The sequence below is a fragment of the Pseudorca crassidens genome, chromosome 2 (genome assembly GCF_039906515.1).
Source record: "Pseudorca crassidens isolate mPseCra1 chromosome 2, mPseCra1.hap1, whole genome shotgun sequence".
Taxonomy (NCBI): Eukaryota; Metazoa; Chordata; class Mammalia; order Artiodactyla; family Delphinidae; genus Pseudorca; species Pseudorca crassidens.
The window spans coordinates 57,645,614-57,666,802 of record NC_090297.1 but is presented as its reverse complement, the minus strand read 5'-3'; the positions used below and the strand labels follow the sequence as shown (position 1 = coordinate 57,666,802).

Genomic DNA, 21,189 nt, shown 5'->3' with positions numbered 1-21,189 from the left:
GTCCTTGCCAGTCTTGGTGTCAGAGCCACACTGATCAAGGCCTGCTTCTTAGAGGTTTGACCAGAGCCGACACAGGGACCTTTCTAGATCTTTCTCTTTCAGAAGTTTCTAGATATTTAAGAAAGAGGAACCATATTAAAGGTGTGTTTTTCAAGTTAGTGAAGGGTTTTTTTTCCATCTTGTTTTTCTTAAAACATAAACATCTCCTTTTGATTTCTTTCTATTCTCCTTCTTCTAATAATCTCAGCTATTCACAGCATTTACATGCTATCTCCCTAGGCCAATTTATTTATTTATTTATTTATTTATTTTTCTTTTTTTTTTTTTTGCGGTACGCAGGCCTCCCACTGCTGTGGCCTCTTCCGTTGCGGAGCACAGGCTCCGGATGTGCAGGCTCAGTGGCCATGGCTCACAGGCCCAGCTGCCCCGTGGCATGTGGGATCCTCCCGGACCGGGGCACGAACCCGTGTCCCCTGCATCAGCAGGCAGACTCTCAACCACTGAGCCACCAGGGAAGCCCTCCCTAGGCCAATTTAGCTCTGTGGTTGGAATTCAACATTATTGGGCCAAGGGTGAAGATTTGACCCCAGTCCATGTCAGATGGCAAAGCAAAAGACAGTGGCCAGACCTATCAAATAGGCACCAGAAGCCCAGGGCAGAGAAAACAATACATCAGAACAAACTCTTTATCACACCTCGAAAAACAAGTCAAACTATGAATCATTTCATGAGTTACCGTGTTATCCTTGTATATTAATGATAGGAGGTCGTGCCTAGGCATATTCAAGGGACCGTCTTCATGCTTATATTCCTAGGCTGTAAGTACTTGGTACATAGAGAGTAAAGAAGGTAAGAAATATGTATATGGCAATCATATTGTTAAAGAGAAAGAATAAGAGAAGGAAAAGGTAAAAAGCAGCAGCCACCTAGACATTTTCTTGAGTGACATGGACCACACAGAGGTGAGGGTCTGATGTCAAAGTGTAGCAAAATTCTATGTGCAAGAATAGGCAGCTTCCAAGTTTTACCCAGTGGTTTAGGATTCTTCAGAGGTGCAACCTTGCTGTCAAGCCAGCGTGTTCCTGTTCCTGAGTCTGAACAGTCTAGTGGACATTTGCCATGTTTCAGTTGCCCAGCACCAGGACTTACTCTGTGGGCATCCTAGGGTAGGTAGGAGGCCAGTAGGGCTTCCCACTGTGGTAGCCTCAATGGAGCAGAGGCCCCCTCTCCCCACAGCCAGCAAGTAGCTGCAAGCAGATGACCTGAGCCTAGCTCATCAGATGCCCTCCTCCCCACCTCACACAGGACACACAGCTCCAGGAAATCGCTTAGAATCCAATATGGGTGCAGCAGCTATATCCAGGGTCTGGTAGCAGCAGCACCAGTGGAGTGTCCAGGGCACAGGGCAGGCAGTGGCAGTGACCACAGTGCCAGCTGCAGAGTTCTCACCAGATTCTTCCTAGGCTGCGATTTTGGCTGTGGTTCTAGTTCCTGCAGGCCTTGGATCCTGCCCGTGATCATTTTGCCAGCCTTTCTACTACTTTCCAGCTATCTTTCCCATAATTCTCTTTCTGCTTAAGAGAACCAGATTTTATTTCTTTTGCTTGCACCTATCGCAGTGAAAACTTGTGTAGTTGGTAAAAATTGCAATTGTTGGTAGTGGGTGGTTAGGTGAGGAGACATGGTAGGACAATAATGACCCCACAAAGATGACCATGCTCTAATCCCTGGAATTTGTGTATAGATTACCTTATATGGCAAAAGGGATTTGAGATGGAGAGATTATCCTAAATTACAGGGACGAAATTTCAAGGGTCTTTATAAGAAGGAGGCAGGGGGGTCAGAGTCAGAGAAAGAGATTGGCAGATGCTATACTTCTGGCTTTGAAGATGAAAGATGAGGCTACAAGCCAAGAAATGCAGGCAGCCTCTAGAGTCTGGAAAGCGCACTGAAACTCTCTCCTAGAGCTTCCGGAAGGAACACAGTCCTGCCGATTCCTTGGTTTTGGCCCAGTGATATTTATTTTGGATTTCTCACCTCCATAACTACTAGATAATACCTTTGTATTGTTTTAAGTTACTGAATGTATGGTAACATTTTACAGAAGCAATAGGAAACTAATACAGGAGATTATTACTTCCTCATGAAAAAGCATAATCTTTATTCTCTATTACCGGATTGCAAACCTCAGAGAAATTGTGAAACTCTTATGAATTGCTTTTTATTCTACAAAACGCTGGTGGTTTATTAGGGACAGGACCCAAAGATTAAATAAATCCAGATGAAGGGTCTAAAATGATTAGTATTTCAAGGAATATTGTGTATATGTTTAACCCAGTTTAGTAACCACAAATCTACAAATTTATAATCCATCTCAATATGAATGAATCAGAAATCTCTAGTTACAAATAACAGAATTTTTGCAAGAGTACTTTCTGTGTGCCACTTCTAATTTGCATTATATTTAATACCACCTATATTTGGTTCCATTGATATGACATTTGTTTTAGTGGCTAAAAAGCCACTAAAAGTCCTGGAAAATTAATGAGAATCTTTGAGTCACTGGTAATGCAACAACAAACAGTATTTTGTGAGAACAAAGTACGATGTGGTTTAATATCTTACTTATACTTGCCTTCCTCTGGAGAATTGTCAAAAAAAAAAAAAAGAATATGATTTCTCTGGGAAACTTTTCTACTGCAAGTTGCAATTCAAGCAAGTTAATTAGTCATTATGAAATGTGACTGCCCTTCCCTCAGGCTTCTGACTTGTCTTTAAAGGGATTAGAGAAGCCTCTACCTTTTCTTCATTACAAAGGGATCTGTATTACAATGCAGAATTGAAAAAAAAAAAAAACATTCCTGCCTGGAAGACCTCTCCTCACATTGGTAGTAGGGAATTCATGTTCACATTTTCAGTGTTGGTTTTTTATGCTGACAAACCATCTTTTCCCCTTTGGGGCTCTTTCTGTACTGCTTAAAGACCCCAGAAATTTTTACAGCGACTATCCAGGTTGGTGGTCTAGAAGCTGCCATTTCAGCAGCCCCTGGAGGTTTTCAGAGCCTCTGCTGAAACCTCACACCCAGAGGCAGGGGAGGGTGTAGGCAGAGGGGGTAACGTGGGATGTGATGGTTTACTGGAGCCTAGGTCCTGCATCCCGTGCTTCTTGGGATCCTGGGCTGCCAAGAGACTTGGGGTGCCCAGTGACTGAGAAAGCGGTGGGCAGGAGGAAAAGGAATAGAGAGGGAACAGGACAGTACTAGAGAGAGTGGCCTGAGACTCTCATGTGCCCACCCTTTTCTGGCCCCCAGAACCACTCTTACCAAGGCAATGGCTTGGGCACTCTGTTCTCCTCCTTTCTGTCCACATTTCCTACCCACACCCTTCATGACACTTCTCCCTCTTAAAGGGTGTGTCCAACTTCCAGAACACTGGTTTTTACACTTCGCTGCAGAAGTATCACTTGACTAGAGGCTGAGGCGTCTGCATTTTAAACTAGTACCAAGCATTTCTAATGTAGATGGTCCACAGACCCTGCTCTGAGAAGCATTGCTTTCAGGACATTTTCCTGAGCCAGGGCCAGCTGGAAAAACACACTATACATTTCCCTGTGGTGCCTTGTCTTGGGCAAGGTCACCTTTCCCGTGTATACTTTGTCCTCATCTCAGACTGCACTATCCTATCCCAAAGTTTCCATTGTTTCATTCTCATCACTTTAACCCAAACGTGCTTCCACATCTTGTATTCTTTGCCAAAGTAGAAATAGTTGATAGCATCTTACAGTTCCCTCTTCTCTCATTCATTTGCATTTCATAACAAGCATTACATTAAATGAAGTTATGTTGGCATATTAGCTAATGTGTAGAGGAGAATATGGTTAGGTGGCCCAGGGAAGGTTGACATGGGACCCTCCTAGGTCTCTTAGGAAGTAGAGCTACAGGATGAGTGCTGGAATCCTACAGCCTGAGCTATGCCCTGGCCCTACCATTTACCAGCTCTATAATGTTCAGCCAACTGCTTAACCTCCCTGAGCCTCATCTCTTCATCTGCACAGTTGGAATAACAGTTTTATAGGGCTGCAGTGATGAGTAAAATCCTTATCGCAGTGCCCAACACACAATAAGCATCCAGTAAATGTTAGCTATATTATTTATTATTCTGAAGTCACCTGGATTCAGTCACCGAATTAGCCTCTTGTTATTATACCAGTGTAGGAAAATGTGAGTCTCTAATCTAGAGAAGTTTCTCCTATGTGATTGTTAAAGCCCAAGAGGAAGTAATCAACTAAGGTTGATTTTTTTTTTTTCTTTTTTAGTACAGGAGTCCCCCCTTATCCAACATTTTGCTTTCCTTGGGTTGTTACCTTGGTCAGCTGGGCCCCAAAATATTAAATGGAAAATTCCAGAAATAAACAATTCTTAAGTTTTAAATTGCATACCATTCTGAGTAGTGTGATGAAATCTCACGTTGTCTAGCTCTGTCCCACCCCAGATGGGAATCATCCACGGATCTGGCCTGTTAGTCACTTAGTAGCTATCTTGGTTATCAGAACACCGTCTTGGTTATCATGGTGCTTGTGTTCAAGTGACCCATATTTTACGTAATAATGGCCCAAAGTACAAGTGCAGTGATGCTGGCAACTTGGATATGCCAAAGAGAAGCCGTAAAGTGCTTCCTTTAAGTGAAAAGATGCAAGTTCTCAACTTATTAAGGAAGGAAAAATAATCCTATGCTGAGGTTGCTAACTTGTACGGTAAGAATGAATCTTCTATCCTTGAAATTGTGAAGAGGGAAAAAGAAATTTGTGCTAGTTTTGCTGTCATACCTGAAACTGTAAAAGTTACAGCTATAGAGTGTGATAAGTGCTTAGTTAAGATGCAAAAGGCATTAAATTTCCACAAGATATTTTGAAAGAGACTACGTTCACATAACTTTTACTATAGTATATTGTTATAGTTGTTCTATTTTATTACTAGCTATTGTTGTTAATCTCTTGCTGTGCCTAATTTAGAAATTAAACTTTATCATAAGTGTGTATGTACTGGAAAAAAAACAAAACGTATATAACGTTCAATACTATCCGTGGTTTCAGGCATCCACTGGGGGGGTTGGAATATGTCTCCCAACTGTTAAGGGGGGACTACTGTGTAAGGCTTTGTTTTCCATTGAAGTCTAAATACTCTAAGGAAGGAAAAGATAATACGTCATTTAACCATTATTATAATTGAGTTCCTTTGGTTTCTTTTGGAGACCAGGTTTTTAAAGACCAAGGAAAGGCGCTGTCCAGAGGGAAAGTGGTACAGAAGAATGCTAGGGGCCTGCAGGAAAAGCCGTACCTACTTCATGATTTGTCCTGCTGTGCCATCTGGGCATAATTTTGGAAACACATTGTTTCAGGATGAATCAGTTTAGTGATACACATATGAGAATTTTAGAGAACAAAACCAGGAAATTCCTGCATGGAGGGTGAAGTATTGCCTGGGCTGTGTTTCTTCATAAATAAATAAACCTTAATGACTGGGAAAGTTTAGCCAAAAAAACCCCATTATTAAACAAGTTGGTTATGAAACAATTCAAACTTCAGTTGTGAGGTTTGATTCTTACTGCTTGATTTCTATATTTATAATGTTATATACTTTTTATTATACTTTTGTATTGACTGTCTTCTCTAGAATTAAGGGATCTTTGTCTCCTTTGCTCACTGAGGTTCTGCAAGTACCTAGCAAGTGTCTGGTGCATGGTAGAGGATACATGAATACTTCATGAACAACTTAAATGAATTACTGTCTTTTCATGGATACCTTTTTAAAAAGAAATTGATATTAAAGATTTACTGAAAAGCAGTTTGGCAACTTGCATCAAACATCTTAAAATGTGCTTAACTCTTGATCCAAAAAGACCTAAAGACGTAAGGAGAGTTCATATACAAAGCTATTCAAAGAAGTTTATTGATAACGGAAAAAATGCAATAACCTAGATATTGTTTAAATAGAGAAATGATTAAATTATACTACATCCATAAACTGGAATGCACCCATTAATAGGTTTTTAAATTCAACAAAGTAGATTAAGTAAGAAAATCAGGATATAAAACAGTACATATACCACAGCATCAACCATTTAAAAATATGTGCATAGGAAAAAACTAGTATTAAATCCATTAAAATGTAAACAACACTTATGTCTAGGTTGCATATTACAACAGACTTACATTGCTTTTACAAATAGATAAAAAGAGATAAATTTTTGAAAAGATTTAATACTAGTACTTTCCTTAACACACTTTCCCTGTTTCTTCTTTAATGTGTCTTAGAAAGGAATCTGTACCAAGACAATAGTTTATGGTTCCTCTTAGCTAACATGTTAAACATGGATAGATGCAAGTTTTCAGGGATATTTCATTTTAACTGGCATGTTTGCTTCTTAAGTGGTTTTCTCCCCCTTAGGAAACAAAGACTTTACATTTAGAATTGTTGCGGGGTAGCTGATATTCCTGTTCCTTCTATGTGAGGTTTACGGCCTTTACTTTTTTTTTTTTTTTTACGGCCTTTACTTTTAAAGGAGAACATTTGTGGTCCTATACAGTAGTCCCTTGGTATCTATGGGGGATTAGTTCCAGGACCGCCCCCCCGCCCCCCACAGCGGATACAAAACTCCGAGGAAGCTCGAGTCCCTTAATTAAAATGGAGTAGTATGTTCCCATAACCTATGCACATCCTTCCGTATACTTTAAATCATCTCTAGATTATTTATAATGCCCAATACAATGTAAATGCTATGTAAATAGTTGTAAATACAATGTACATGCTATGGAAATAGTTGCTGGTGTGAGGCAAATTCAAGCTTTGCTTTTGGAACTTTCCAGGCTTTTTTTCCCCAAATATTTTCTATCTGTGGTTGGTTGAATCTGTGGATGTGGAACCCATGAATATGGAGAGCTGACTGTACTGAACCTGTAGGATATTTTAGTAAGCTGTTCCTCCACTTTGATGTATAGTTGACCCTTGAACAACACAGAGGTTGGGGTGCTGACCCTCCACACAGCCAAAAATCCCCGTATAATTTATAGTTGGCCTTCAGTATTCTTGGTTCCACTACATCCCAGTTTTGCACCCGTGGATTCAACCAACCACAGACTGTGTAGTACTGTAGCATTTATTGACAAAAATCTGTGTATAAGTGAATCCGCAGAGTTCAAACCCATGTTGTTAAAGGGTCAACTGTAATTGGTTAAAGAAAGAAATTGATGAGATTACTGAGGGCTGGTGGTGAGTAAGAAAACTTGTGTTCTCCTTTAACTGCTGTTAAAGCAAATCATGCTTGAAGCAAATCATGCTTCAGTTTCCTCATTTGTAAAATGATGCCAATTACACTACCAAATATGACTAATGTAAAGATCAAACAAGCTTCTATATAGTGGTACGTTGTAAGTGGTAAGTAAATGTTAATTATCAATTTGAATAATCTTGCTAAACAATTTTAGATTTCATTAAAATAGATTATCAACTAAATTCTGACTATTCTAAAATGGCATCTAAAGTCCTAAGAATTTTAACAATATCAACTTAAAACAGAATACCTTAAATTAAAAAATCACTTTAAAAAAAGAGAACTGATAACCCGTATTGTAAATGATTCCCTTAATAATGTGTTTCTGAGATTTTGGCAGTAGGGGGCACCAAAAGAACTTCTTAGCTTGTCTGGCTCTTGGCACCTTCTGCTTATTTGGTGTCCATCAATATTTATAATGTATGTCAAAGTGTTTTGAAAACATAAAACACAATTCCAAGATGTTGTATTATAGTAAGAACGCTATTAACAATGCTTTGATTACAATTAAGTACTTCAGTTCTGAAAAAAAAATTTTAATCTAGTGTATAAGCTACCTACAGTAGGGAGACATCTTCAGGATAATGGGGCCACTACGGAGTATTATGAAAATTACTATAGATTTATTTTATTATTTGCTTACAATTGAGTCTGTTTGGCTAAGATTTTATTGAACGATGTGTAAATGACTAGAAAATTAAACGAATAATATTAAGAGCAGGAAAATACCTAAAGATAATAGCTCAGCTAGATTTTATTGAGAAGAGAATTACGTAATCCCATGCATACTAAACAAGCACCCCCAGGTGGTTTTTATGCTCTGAAATGTTTGAGAACCATTACATAAATTGTAGTCAGCCTTAACAAAATCAAAGGAAAATGACAATTTAAATGTTATCACCTGCCCTAGAATAGTTTTGTCGATTTTGATAGAAATTAAGGAGAAACAAATATATACTTAGAAAAGAGACAGAAGTCAAAAGAGAAGCCTAAGAGATTAAATATATAAATACACTCACCTATTTCAGGAGTTTTATGAAAAAAGGGTGAACTCCAGGGCTGCCAGTACCTTTTAGCTTTTTCTTGACATCTTACTTGAAATACGTACTTAGTGTTTGGCTGCAAGTAGAATTCTGACTGTTGCGCGTATGTAAAATTGGTGTCAAATTCTTTAACCTAAAATGGATGAATAACCATAGTGAAATACCATAAAGATATGATGCACCGTGCTTTTAAAACAATTATTCCATTTAGCAGAAATGTATGGGACACTTATTATGTTCCAGGACCCTGGGAAAACAGAGAGGAATAGGCTACTTTGTATAAAAGATGGCCAAAGATAATCAAATACGTGTTATTTAACCTTAAAAGTGAAATACATGTTGCTTAGTGTTTGACAACTCTTTCAAGCTTTTAAATATCAAGAAATTCCAAAATGTAATATAGTCTTAATTTTGGAACAGCTGATTTTAATAGGGTGGGAGAAAGGGGGACATAATAGCAATTGTTTGAATTCAGTCTTCCCTCCTCTCTCTCTCTCTTTCTCTGCAGTTGCATATTTAGATCAATAATTCTTCCTGAATGATGAAATAATTTCACTTGTGAATGATGACTTTTGGAAAAAATTACCTACAAACTAAGCTGTTAAATTGGTCCTTATTGCAGATCTATGCATTCTACAAGGATATATATATCCTTTCTCATATATATATATGAGAAAACAAAACATTTAAGACTGTTGAAACGTGAAAATCCAATGGAAGATAAGCAAGAAAATAGCTGAGGGATAAACTTAAAAATCATTTTTCTGGGACTACAACCTGCTATAAAATATAATGAAAAAGGACCCCCAGACAAGCTGGTTCAGATGCGAGAGAAAAACCAAGGCATTTACGCAGCACCTTAGTGTGTCGTAATAGTGGATCTACTGAAAAAAGTGAAGCACAATTGAAACGTAAACATAAAAAACGTCTAGGGCTTCCCTGGTGGCGCAGTGGTTGAGAGTCCGCCTGCCAATGCAGAGGACACGGGTTCAGGCCCCGGTCCGGGAAGATCCCACATGCCGCGGAGTGGCTGGGCCCGTGAGCCATGGCCCGTGAGCCGTGGCCGCTGAGCCTGCGCGTCCAGAGCCTGTGCTCCACAATGGGAGAGGCCACAACAGTGAGAGGCCCGCGTACCGCAAAAAAAAAAAAAAAAGTCTAGAAATGCATTTATTCAGCAACTGGGAGAGAACAGTCACCATGAAAGAGAAAGTTAAAACTATCACGATTAAAACACACACACACAACAAGGTATACACGTCATTTAGAGATTCTAATGTTAAAACCCAGTCTTAACATAAATCTTTAAAACTTGCAATGCATTGAAAATGTAAAAATCATAAACATATCTGTTTTGGGATATCACGTTTCCTGAAAGATATCATTCAGAGTTTCCGTAAGCCACATTTCTACCCACGGCCCTTGAAATTTTCTGCTCTTCTAAATATGACTGAAGACCCCTAGAGGCTACTGGGATCCAGGAGAAATTTTTTTTTTTAACATCTTTATTGGAGTATAATTGCTTTACAATGGTGTGTTAGTTTCTGCTTTATAACAAAGTCAATCAGTTATACATATACATATGTTCCCATATCTCTTCCCTCTTGCATCTCCCTCCCTCCCACCCTCCCTATCCAACCCCTCTAGGTGGTCACAAAGCACCGAGCTGATCTCCTGTGCCAGGAGAGTTTTTATTAGTGCCAGAAGTTTGACTTCCATATGCACCCTGCTTCATATGAGCTTCTTTTGGAGGGGAGTTGCTGTTCTCCAATATGTCTCTTGCCATTATGTTTATAGATAAGTCCTCTAAGAAGAGAAATACCCTAAAGTACAGCCAGAGTTCTAAAATAGAAAGAAGAATTTTATGGAACTGTTAACAGTTGCTTCTACTAAGAGGCCAACCAGGTGCCTGCTTAGGGCCTTGCAAGCTGAAGATGGTACCTTCAAAATGATACTTTCAGAGGCTACAATAGTCATTGAGAGAGCTGGACCTAACTGTGTTCCTATGCAGAGGGTATGACCTCAAGGGCCAGAAATATAACTTTATTTTTATAGCAGCTGCTTTCTTTTTAGAGCCTCAATTCTGAAGGCGTGAGGCCTAGAAACTTAATCTCCATCATTTTGAGGTACCTCTTTTCTTAGGATTACACCTAAATTTCTGGGAGCATCCTTGGGTGAAGGGGAGAATCTCAACCTATTCAGAGTTCTATAATCCCAACTTCCTCTGACTTCCAACCTGGGGCATGGCCCAGATGAGGGGTCCTGCTCAGTAACCACCCAAGTCTAAACTCTTTTTGTTCTTCCCCCTTACCAACCTCTTCCCCTCACCCATTTCCCCCTCTCTCTGCTCAGGAATCTTTATCTAGTCTTTGGTGTGAGAGGGAAGGGGGATGGGGATTGAGAGAGCCAGTCATGACTAATCACATTTTCTTACAAGTCTTCTGTCCTATACTAGCATTTATACTTTTGAAATGCAAAGGCCAAGGATTTGAACCTTGGCTATCTGCCTGCTGTTCTATTAGCCATTCCAGGAAAAAAGTGAATGCTTGGTTTTGTGCAGCCCATGAGCTAAGAAGAGTTTTTACATTTTTTAAATTGTTGAAAGAAAATCCGAAGAAGACTATTTCAATGATGCATGGAAATGATATAAAATTTGAATTTCAGTGTCCAAAAGTAAAATTTTACTGGAACACAACAATGTCCATTCATTTACATATTGCCTATGGCTACTTTTATGCTACAAATGGAGAGTTGAATAGTTGGGACAGAGATCTTATGGCCTGCAAAGCCTAAATTGTTTACTATTTGGCCCTTGAATAAAAAGTTTGCCAATACCCTGGTCTAGCTTAATCAGAGACTCGAGTCAATGTTAATCCATTCAGTTGAACTTCTAGTCAGGATTTCCCTACTTTACTATCACTGCTGTTGGCACCATTAAAGGCAAATAATAATAATACTAATAGCTAATGTGTCAAAATACTATCTCTGTGAACCAGACATTATAAATATCAATGGAAATACAAAAATGCTTATGGAACAGTCCTGTCTTCCAGGGACTCATAGTTAAAGGATGGGAAAATACACGTGTAAAATGGTAAATACAAACAACATGGTAAATGTTCCTGAGATAAGGTACACAGAAGTGGGCAAGGATGCCAGGGAGGTAGGGAGACAGTCCGTGAAGATAACCAACAAGTAGGTATTCTCCCCATGGTGTCAGCCTTGAAGGTTCACCTGAAGGACTGGCTGATACCTCGTAATTTATATGCAGCTTAGCTAAAAACAGCTGAAAACACCCTCAATGCACTGATTTTGATTTTCAGGTGGGCATCCTTGGCTCGACCACACCTGCTGCATGGCTCTCCTGGAGGTTAAGATGAAGAGGAACAGTAACAGCCAGCATTTACTGAACATTAACTCTATTCCAGGCTCTGGGCTAGCTTCTTCCATCATTTGATCATCCCCCAAACCATATGAGGTAGGTGCTTATCTTATCCCTCTTTTAGGTGTGGTAATAATGAGGCCCAGAGAAGCTAGGGAACTTGCCCAAGGCTGCACAACCAGAAAGTGGTAGAGCCAGGCTTTGAACTCCAGAGCCTATGTGCTTAGCCACAAGGCTTTGTGCATAGCTGTCTGCCACTTTGAAGTGAAGAGCTTCCTTCCATCAGTTATCTGATGCAGGCAGAGCTGAGGTGGAAGAACAAATCGGTAGTCCTTTGTGTCTGCCCACTCTTCATGACTCTCGCTTCCTGTCTCCTTACAAGGAGGTAAAGACAACATTTTATGCATGATCCAGATGAAACTGATGGGTAACAAATGTAAAAAACAAAGCATCATTCTGGCTGTTACCAACTGGACTTAGGTCATCTGTGTGAGTAATTACATTTGGAGGAATCATGGTAAAAGGGATAGGATACACATATTGAATTGAAACTGGTTCCTTCATTTTCCCAACATTTTTGGGGTGCCCAAAGTGATGTACGGTCTGTAAGAGGCATTAAGTTACTAACTCTGTAAGCTTGGAGAACCTGGCTTAAGCTCTTTTCAAGCCCTGTGTCCTCATTTCGATGATGGAGCTGATACTACCTATCATAAAAGATTGTGATGAAGATGAAACGAGGTAGCAAATATTCTTTCAGCTCCTCCATTTGCCTGCTTCTGATAAAGAGAAGGTTTTGAAAAGGGAACTCGGATTTACCTCTGAGTTACCAAGTCTCACAGTGGCATATGTAGCACCACCAAGGGGAGCAGAGAACAAGAATTTCAACAAGAAAACAGTTGGTTTCTGAAAATCTATTCAGGGATACTGATACTGTAACTCCTTTCTATTTTCTAAACATTCTTATAGCTTATTATGCCAAATAAAGAAATTTCATCTTCTCAGTATCATCCTATGACCCTGACACTACCCAGGTGTCTTATTAGAGTAAAGCCTCATCCACTCAGAATCTAGGATGAGAGTTTCATTTGGGTTGTTTTCAAATTTACCTAAATTCCACATATGCAAAAGATTGGCTGTGCAGTTTTTAATCTTGCTCGTCCTAGGCTTCAAGCATGGGGTTGCTGTGCACACAAATGCCGCAGTTATTTAGTCAACGAAGTCCAGCAGGCTCTTCATTTGGTTACTGACCAAATGTTGCAGAACATGGACTTGCATCCAAGTGTAATCTAAACAACTAAAAGATCGCATTTCTCATGTACATTAACAAGGGTAAATAAACAACTTGGCATCCGGGATTTCTTTTTAAAGAGCAGTCTTTAGAGTATGTCATGAAATCAGTATAGTTTTACCCTCATTTTCTTGACACTCTTTAAACATATTGTTCTACAGCAAAGCCAATATCGTTCATGTTCAGAATGATGAAAACTTTGGAGCCATGCTAATCACCAGAGAATAAATACATATCATTTCACTTAACTCTCTGAAAACTGGTAAATTCATACATGACACATAACTATTAATTAAGCAAAGCCATAAACTCCATTCCTTAATTATTTTGACTAAATGCCAGTTTATTGTACTTAAAAAAAATAAAATGGCATTTGTTTTCAAATACACTAAAATTGGTACTTTTTCTTCAGCCAGGCTAGTGTTACCCTGTAGTTCAAATTAGTGAGTTTTTACTATAATGTTCACAGGTGCTGTCATGTGATGCGATTTTATTAATGAACCTTGTACCTATGCCTCTCCTAAGACGCTTACTAACTTACCATTGGTATTTAAGGATGATTAGTTTGCCTAGACATTCACTTTTTACCTTATGCTCATCTAAGACTAATATAGTAACAAATTTTACATTTTGGCTTGCACATTTTTCATTTAAAAAGAGACACCCATAAATCTGAAGTTCTTTGAACAGATTTTATTTCCCTGGGTGGCTGTTAAATTTCAGCATAGAATACTTACATTTTATATTCATAATCACTGATATAAATTTCACCCTAAGAGACAGTGAATTACAAGGAGCTAAAGAGATGAATCCGTCCTAGTTGGACATTTGTCTATTTAGCAGTTTACAAAAGGCAAGAGACCTTTTCAGGAAACACCTCTCTATTTGGAAGCATCATTATTAAAAGTAGAGTGGTTTGAATATTACATGAACAATCAGATAAAAACATGTAAAATAGATCATTATACATCCACTGTGGTCACTGACTATTGGCTGGCTTTTCTTTCACTCACTTACATGCAAAAGAATAGTGAAAGTTAGCTTACGTTCCAAGTTTGGTTTGTTGTAGCCTTGTATCTCATTTCACAGGAAACCTTTTCAATTGATGTTTGACTATTCCAGTGGATTATGGTTTTGGGCACTGTAGTATTTATATCCTCAGCCCTGGAAATAATGGATGCAGAAGGTATCACTAAAGAAAAACAAAAACAGAAATCCAGCAGCTTAAAACTTGCCTAGGGAGAAATCAATATTTTTTCATCAATATTTAGAATGTTAAAACTCAAAGTACCAAAAAAAAAAAATCTCATGATCTAATTAACATGAAATTTTTCTTGTTTTCTAATCTATTATGTAGGAGAAAACTGCTGTTCTTAAGTAAAATTCTGTTCCACCCATTCTCCATTTCTGTTAAATGGAGCTCTGTCTTGTCCTTTCCCACCTCATACTCCCCTGTATTCCGAACTAATGAAATTCTGAAGCTTGACCTATTAACAAAAGAATGTAAAAAGGAGGTAAAGAAGATATCTCTTCTTTCCCGCATCTGTTTAGGGAGAAATGATGTTTTGCATCCTAAATTTAGTTCAGAGAATCTAATTTGGTAAGATGTGAAATTAAGATCGTTCACAATAATATTTTTATTCTCTTGTGTCATAGGGAAACTTGTATGAATATTTATATTTATTGCTAACTTTTGTTATCTATTAAAATAAATCTGTACTTGAAAGTATGATTTGAACAAGGAGTCTCACAAGACTCTTAGACTTTACAAATTATTGCTGTGTTCTGTGATTATGATTTTCAAAAGGAAACTGACATTCTGATTGGTTATCTTACTAGTTATTTTTTGTAGTAGGTGTAATGGTGTAACTGGAAGCTCTGTATTTCTAAACTGTGTAAATTCTTGTAAATTTGTTCTGTCTGAACAGAATAAAATCATGGGCATTTCCCATTTCTCCTATATGCATAGTAGAACAGTGAAAACCTATAACTTTGTTAGATGTATTACTTAACAAAGAACTCAAGAACCTGTATGTGTGTTTTTAGAGGCCATTATTACAGCTTAATATTCTCTATGACTTAGTTTCCTTTTTGTTTATTCTAAGTTTATAAAGTATTCTTTGGGAAATTTGTTTTATTTTCAGTGAATAATATTATCTAAAATTATGTGCACAGATATATGATTTGTAGAAAAATATAAAAATTAAAGATTTGCTTTCTAGTAGCACTGACCTAAAATAAAATCCGTGGGCTAAACCCAGTATAGAACATAAGTAGTAGTAGCAGGATTAATCTAATTAAAGAGCTTACCATACTGAAGTTTTATCATCTGAATTCCATAGGTGGTTTCCTTTTGCTAGTTTAAGCTTCTTGTAATGAGAATCAGAATTCAGAGATTTCTAGAGTCAGGGAAGTGGATCTCCAGGGCTCTGAAACCACTTGGGACCATTTAAGCACCCTCAAGGCTACAAATTACCTACCCCCTCCTGTCTCCCACCTCTGAGTGTGACCTGCCACAGACGTAACAGCACAAGCATTCCGAGACCCTTTTGCAGAAAGAGATATTCTGGGGAGGAAGCAAAAGTCTGCTTAGTCCTATGAGAAACGTAAGTTGAGTTTAAGATAGATCTGTCTTAGCACAGAGCAGATCGGTGCAATAGAGATCTGATGGTTTAGGTTTGAATGAGCTTATATTTTTCAAATAAAAACATGTTATATAATATGTACTTGAACAATTAGTTTGTTACAGAAGACTCAGAATGTTGAATTTTTGCTCTCATTGCTTTGGTTTCATACATTCCCATTAGATCTTACATTTTTTAAAAAAACCGTCAATTCCATCGTAGATGCCATATCTTTAGTTTCCACTTATATTGAAATAAAGAACCATATTGTAGTTCTTTGGTGTCTTTCTAACAGCATGTATTTACTTATAATTATTCAGTGGGGAGAACTAATGTTCAAGATGGCAACCGGAAGGCACTGCATTTTCCATATTGAAACTTATTTCTCTATAAGAGAAGTTTAAGCATTCCTCTCACATGTCATTTTGGCAGTGTTACTGCACTCTTAATTCAGCCCTGCCTTTCAGCATATCTTCCTAACTTAATTAAAGACCAATCCCATAGCCGTTATGTGGAAATTGCTCCCAGGAGAGTTCCCTGTCTTCAGTTTCATAGAACAGTTCATATATCTAACTTGCAATGTCTCAATCTTAAAGGGCCACAAATGAATATAGTTCATCCGTTAATAACCTAGGGGCTCTGTTGGGAGTAGCCTCCTACACTGTCAACCTGTGCTTTTCAACCTGAGTTTCTAAGAGTGCATTTTGGGATACTGAGAAAGGAGGAAGAGAAGGAGGTGGAGTTACTCTAAACAAGAGGCTCCCTGGTTCAGTGTGAAAAGCAGATTTGGAGGTGACAGCCAGATGAGATTTTCCCTTTATGGGAGGTGGGGTGCTGGTTAACTACAGCAAGTCGGCAAGTCTGAGATGACATCTGGCTCTCCTCCTTCCTAGCTATGTGCTTTGAGCAAATTATTTTATCTCTTTCTTCGTCTGTAAAATGGGCACAGTGGTACCATGCATGATTGTTTTCAGAATTAAATGTGATTTGCATGTTAATTGTCTGGAACACTATAGGTGTTCAATAAATGGATGCAATGACACTAAGATCATAATAAGATAACAATGGTAATAATAGCAGTAAGACTAATAGTCATAATCTAGTTCCTAAAAATGATACTGCCAAAATGATACTGAACACAATAGCCTTTAAACATCATTAATCCATTGAGGGGAACCTGTTTTAAGATAAGGGCATGTTATGGCTATATCCTACCTCAAAATGTAAACTTACAAAAATGTGGAGAACTATAAGTCCAAGAATATACAGTACAATGGAGTTACTATTCACCACCACAGTCAGCAGTGTTTGTTTTCAAAGCCAATATTCATAGCATAAGGACAGATTTTTAGACCAATCTTATTAGTTGAGATAGTTCAGTTTAGTTGAGACGTTGAGATATTAGTTCCAATAAAAGACCCCAGTAGTCCCCAAAGGATACCCGTGTTGTGCCCCAAGAGGTGCCACATCCCCTAGAACATTAATCAGCAGGAAAGTTGTCAGACACATTGCAGTGTGCTTTAAATAAAGACTGAGGATAGGAGTTGAGGATACTAGAACTAGAGGCTTCCTAGCTCTGCAAACTCAACTTCTAATGCCACCTAGCCTTGGTTTCCTCATGTGTAAATTATAATCTCTTCTACAGAATAGGACTGTTGTGAGGGTTAAATAAGATAATGTATGTAAAAGCAGTTAGCACTGAAGAAAGTGTGCCATAAATGTTAGCTACTGAAATCATCTTTAATAACAAAAACAGGAATAATTGGCACTAGAATCTCCAGAGAGAAGGTGATTCACACTTGGTGCTCTTTGGCTGTACTCTGGCTTTAGGACTACGATATAGTTGTAAAAGGCTCAAGGGCAATCACTTTTTGGAAGTTATCTTAAGGAAAAAAACAACTACTATGCAAAAATTCAGCCAAAAGGTTGTCCATGGCAGTGCAGTTTATGATGGTGAAAAATTGAGAACAATAATAAGGAACTAATTAAAGATATTAATTAAAAACAGATTATAGATTAAATTAATAGAAATATATATTCTATATTGTTATTTTTTTAAAGGCAAGTTCTAAAATACCTGAAGCAAAAAATGTTAACTTTTGTTGAATCTGGCTGGTGTACATAGAGATGTCTACATAATTCTCCACAATTTTCTGTTTTTTGTAGAACTTTTCAAACAAAAACATAACTTCCAAAATAGCATATACAGTAGAATGCTTTAGTATGCTGTACTTCTCACAACATAAGACTCATCACACTTTATTATAATCCTTATTTCTTTCCCTCTTCCCTGGTAGATTGCAAGATATTTAGGACAGGAAGTATCTTCCTTGTCTATCTCATTCTCCCTAGCCCTTAGAACGATGGTTAAACATAAGAAGTTCTCAGTAAATATTGTGAAAAGACATACCCCATGTAGAAATAAGACTGGAAGAATATACAACACAATGGCAGCCTTACTTATCTTTGGCTTGTCTCAGGCAGTGACTTATGGGTAATTCTTGTTGTCTGTATCATGATCTTCAGGAACTTTAGGGAAACTCTTTTCAAATCTCAACTTCATTTGATTAGGTCAGAACAAATTAGTTGTTTATTCGTAAAGCCATTACAGAATTTCTTTTTCTTTACCTATATCGTCCAGGTGAATTTGCACTTGTTTTGACTTCTCCGTGCCCAGTACATTTGAAGCTTGGACCCAAACCAAATACTTCTTGCCACCTTGCAATGAATCAGTGGAGATGTTAACATAACTTGAAGTGAGATACTCTTGCTCTTCTTCTGTCTCTAAACTTAAAAAAAAGATTATGATCACCAGTTATGTTGGTTTGAATTAATTATTCCTCAATTTTTTTGATGCTATCTTTTTAGCTAGCTTTCAGAAGGCAACCTTTTACTTAAAAATGAATCAGAATTGGTTTCACTTTTAGAATTTTTTAAAACAAAGTCAAGACCATCCAGGGCCACAGTATGACTTTCATGGGCCCTAAGCACTTTTGCCTTCATAGACCCCTTCTCCCATTAACATAAAAAAGTTTATATGTGTGTAGGTATGTTTATGTTTATATATATATATATACACACACACACACACACACACACACACACATATTCATATAGATTATGTTTCACAACTGCTGATATAAAAGCAACTATATTAATATCACATATTAAACCATTTTCTTTGACCTAATGGTTCATTTTTTTTCCTGTGATTTTAAATGCAATTAAACATCCTGTAGACTCCTGAAAGTATGGCTAGCCCTGGGTACTATGCCTACTGTACCTCTTTGGGAAGGGCAGCTGTGGACATGGCTTGAAGTAAATGAGCTCCCTCTGAGAAGGAGCATTGCACAGGGGTTCCATGCAAGGGCTTTGTAATAAGGAGTGCTAACTTCATGGTAAATAAGTATTCAAATGTGAAAATAAGAGAATGGCAACTATGTGTAAGTAGTAAGTAGGGCATCTTTGAATATTTTCCAGTTAGAGAAAACCACATACATGTTGTTAATTGGTTTGTGGCTAATTCTTTTATCACACGTATTGAGACCACAAGTCAAAATGGAAATGTATTCTCAAACCGACATTAACCATAGCTACTAGGCAATTTAATTCTTCTTTTAAAGTCTACCCCTCATATCAGCACCTAGACCACAAAGCACTATTTTAGATGAAGAATCTAATTGTAATGACTGACTATATACTTTAGGACAATTTTTGCATACAACTGTATGTTACAAAGTTTTTTTTTGTTTGTTTCTTTTTTTTTTTTTTTTGCGGTCCGCGGGCCTCTCACTGTTGTGGCCTCTCCCGTTGCGGAGCACAGCTCTAGATGCGCAGGCTCAGCGGCCATGGCTCACGGGCCCAGCCTCTCCGCAGAACGTGGGATCCTCTCGGACCGGGGCACGAACCCGTGTCCCCTGCATCGGCAGGAGGACTCTCAACCACTGCGCCACCAGGGAAGCCCTGCTACAAAGTTTTTTAAATTTCTTACTTCTATTTCTTTTTTTCTTGTGCTAACTAATACATAACAGATTATTTGTTGAAGGAGTCAGCATGATTTATATTTTTCTGAAGTTTCCATTGCACCTAATCCTAGTTGTAGTTAATAGATTTTTAATAAACACTGCTGATTTGTGGTGATAATGGTGAACAGTACTTTTTAATTTAATCATTCATTCAAAAAATATTTATTTAACACCCACTATGTTCCAAGCACTACTTTAGTCACTGGGGCTACCACAGTGAACAAAACAGGTAAAGTCCCAACCTTTGTGGAGCACACATTCTGGTGGAAACAAATGCATATATAATATGTCTTGTGGTGATAAACATTCAGAAGAGAAAAGAAGGAGGTTAGGAAATGCTAGGAGTAGATGTGGGTTTTTTTTTTTTTTTTTTTTTTTTTAGGGAGATTGGGAAGATCTGAGCATCTGAGAAGGTAACACTAGAGCAGTAAAGAATCAGGTCTTGTGGCTCTTTGGAGCATTCTAGGTGATATGCAAAGGCCCTGAGGCAGGACCTTGCCTGTCCTGTTCAAGAACAGTAAGGAGGTCATTGAGGCTTGGTAGACTGAGGGATGGAAAGGGATGAGATGATATCAGAGAGTCCTAGAGGAGTGGGAGATTTAGAAGACATTGTAAGGTCACATAAGGCCATGGAAGGATGCTGCCTTTGATCTCTGAGTGAAATGGGAGATTTTGAGCAGAGGAGTGACATCTGATGTGCATGTGAAAAGGATTACTCTGACTACTTGTGAATAATAGACTGTAGCAGGGCAAAGGTGAAGGGCACCAGTTTACTAATGCAGGTGAGAGATGATATGGCTTGGACCAGGCAGTGAGAAGTCAGTTTTTTAAAGACAGATCCAGTAGGTTTTGCTGATCAGTTGAATGGGGGGGCGTGTTAGAGAGGAATCCAGGAGGACTCCAATGATTTTAACCTGAATACTGCAAAGGATGGTGTTACCACTTACTGAGATAGGGAATGTGAGTCTGGGGAAAGGAAACTGGGTATTTGGTTTTGAAAGTGTTAGCTTGAAAATACATTTTGGACATCCAAGAGGAAATACTGAGTAAGATGTTAGATAAATGATGGCTGCATTGCAGGAGAGATATCTGGACTGGAGATATAGATTAGGGAGTTTTACACCATAAATTTGGGTGAGATCTTTTAGGTAATGAATGTAGATAGAGATAATAAGAGGTCCTAGGATAGAGCTCTGGGTCACCATTACTTAACTGGAATAAAGGGGAACTGGCAAAAGAGACTGAGAAAAAGCATCCAGGAAGGTAGGAGGAGAACCAAAAGGGAGTGCTGTCCTGGAAGCCAAAAGAAGGAAGTAAAAAGCTAAGTTAAATGTTCCTGATGGTAAATCCTCCTGATAAGGAGGGTGGGGACTGAGAATAAACCATTGCATCTGGCAATGGGGAAGTCATTAGTGACACTGCTAAGACCTGGAGGTGAAGGGCAAAAACTTGACTAGATTAAAGAGACGATGAAAAGAGAGGAAGTAGAGGCAGAAAGTAC

The 21,189-nt window shown here is 38.3% G+C and overlaps 1 protein-coding gene and 1 long non-coding RNA gene across 2 annotated transcripts in view; one reads left to right on the top strand and one right to left on the bottom strand.

The window, feature by feature from the left end:
* The window catches only part of IL23R (interleukin 23 receptor), a 53,167-nt gene that overhangs the window by 13,809 nt on the left and 18,169 nt on the right, over positions 1-21,189 (bottom strand). Inside the window, exons 4-6 of the mRNA XM_067712749.1 lie at positions 18,292-18,452; positions 14,086-14,231; positions 8,349-8,505 (exon numbers count right to left, since the gene is read on the bottom strand). Of these exons, the coding sequence (XP_067568850.1) occupies positions 8,349-8,505; positions 14,086-14,231; positions 18,292-18,452 (464 nt within the window). The remainder of the gene's footprint in view (positions 1-8,348; positions 8,506-14,085; positions 14,232-18,291; positions 18,453-21,189) is intronic.
* The window catches only part of LOC137210696 (uncharacterized), an 82,403-nt gene that overhangs the window by 59,727 nt on the left and 1,487 nt on the right, over positions 1-21,189 (top strand). The window contains exon 2 of the long non-coding RNA XR_010936668.1: positions 11,693-11,847. This is a non-coding gene — a long non-coding RNA (uncharacterized lncRNA). The remainder of the gene's footprint in view (positions 1-11,692; positions 11,848-21,189) is intronic.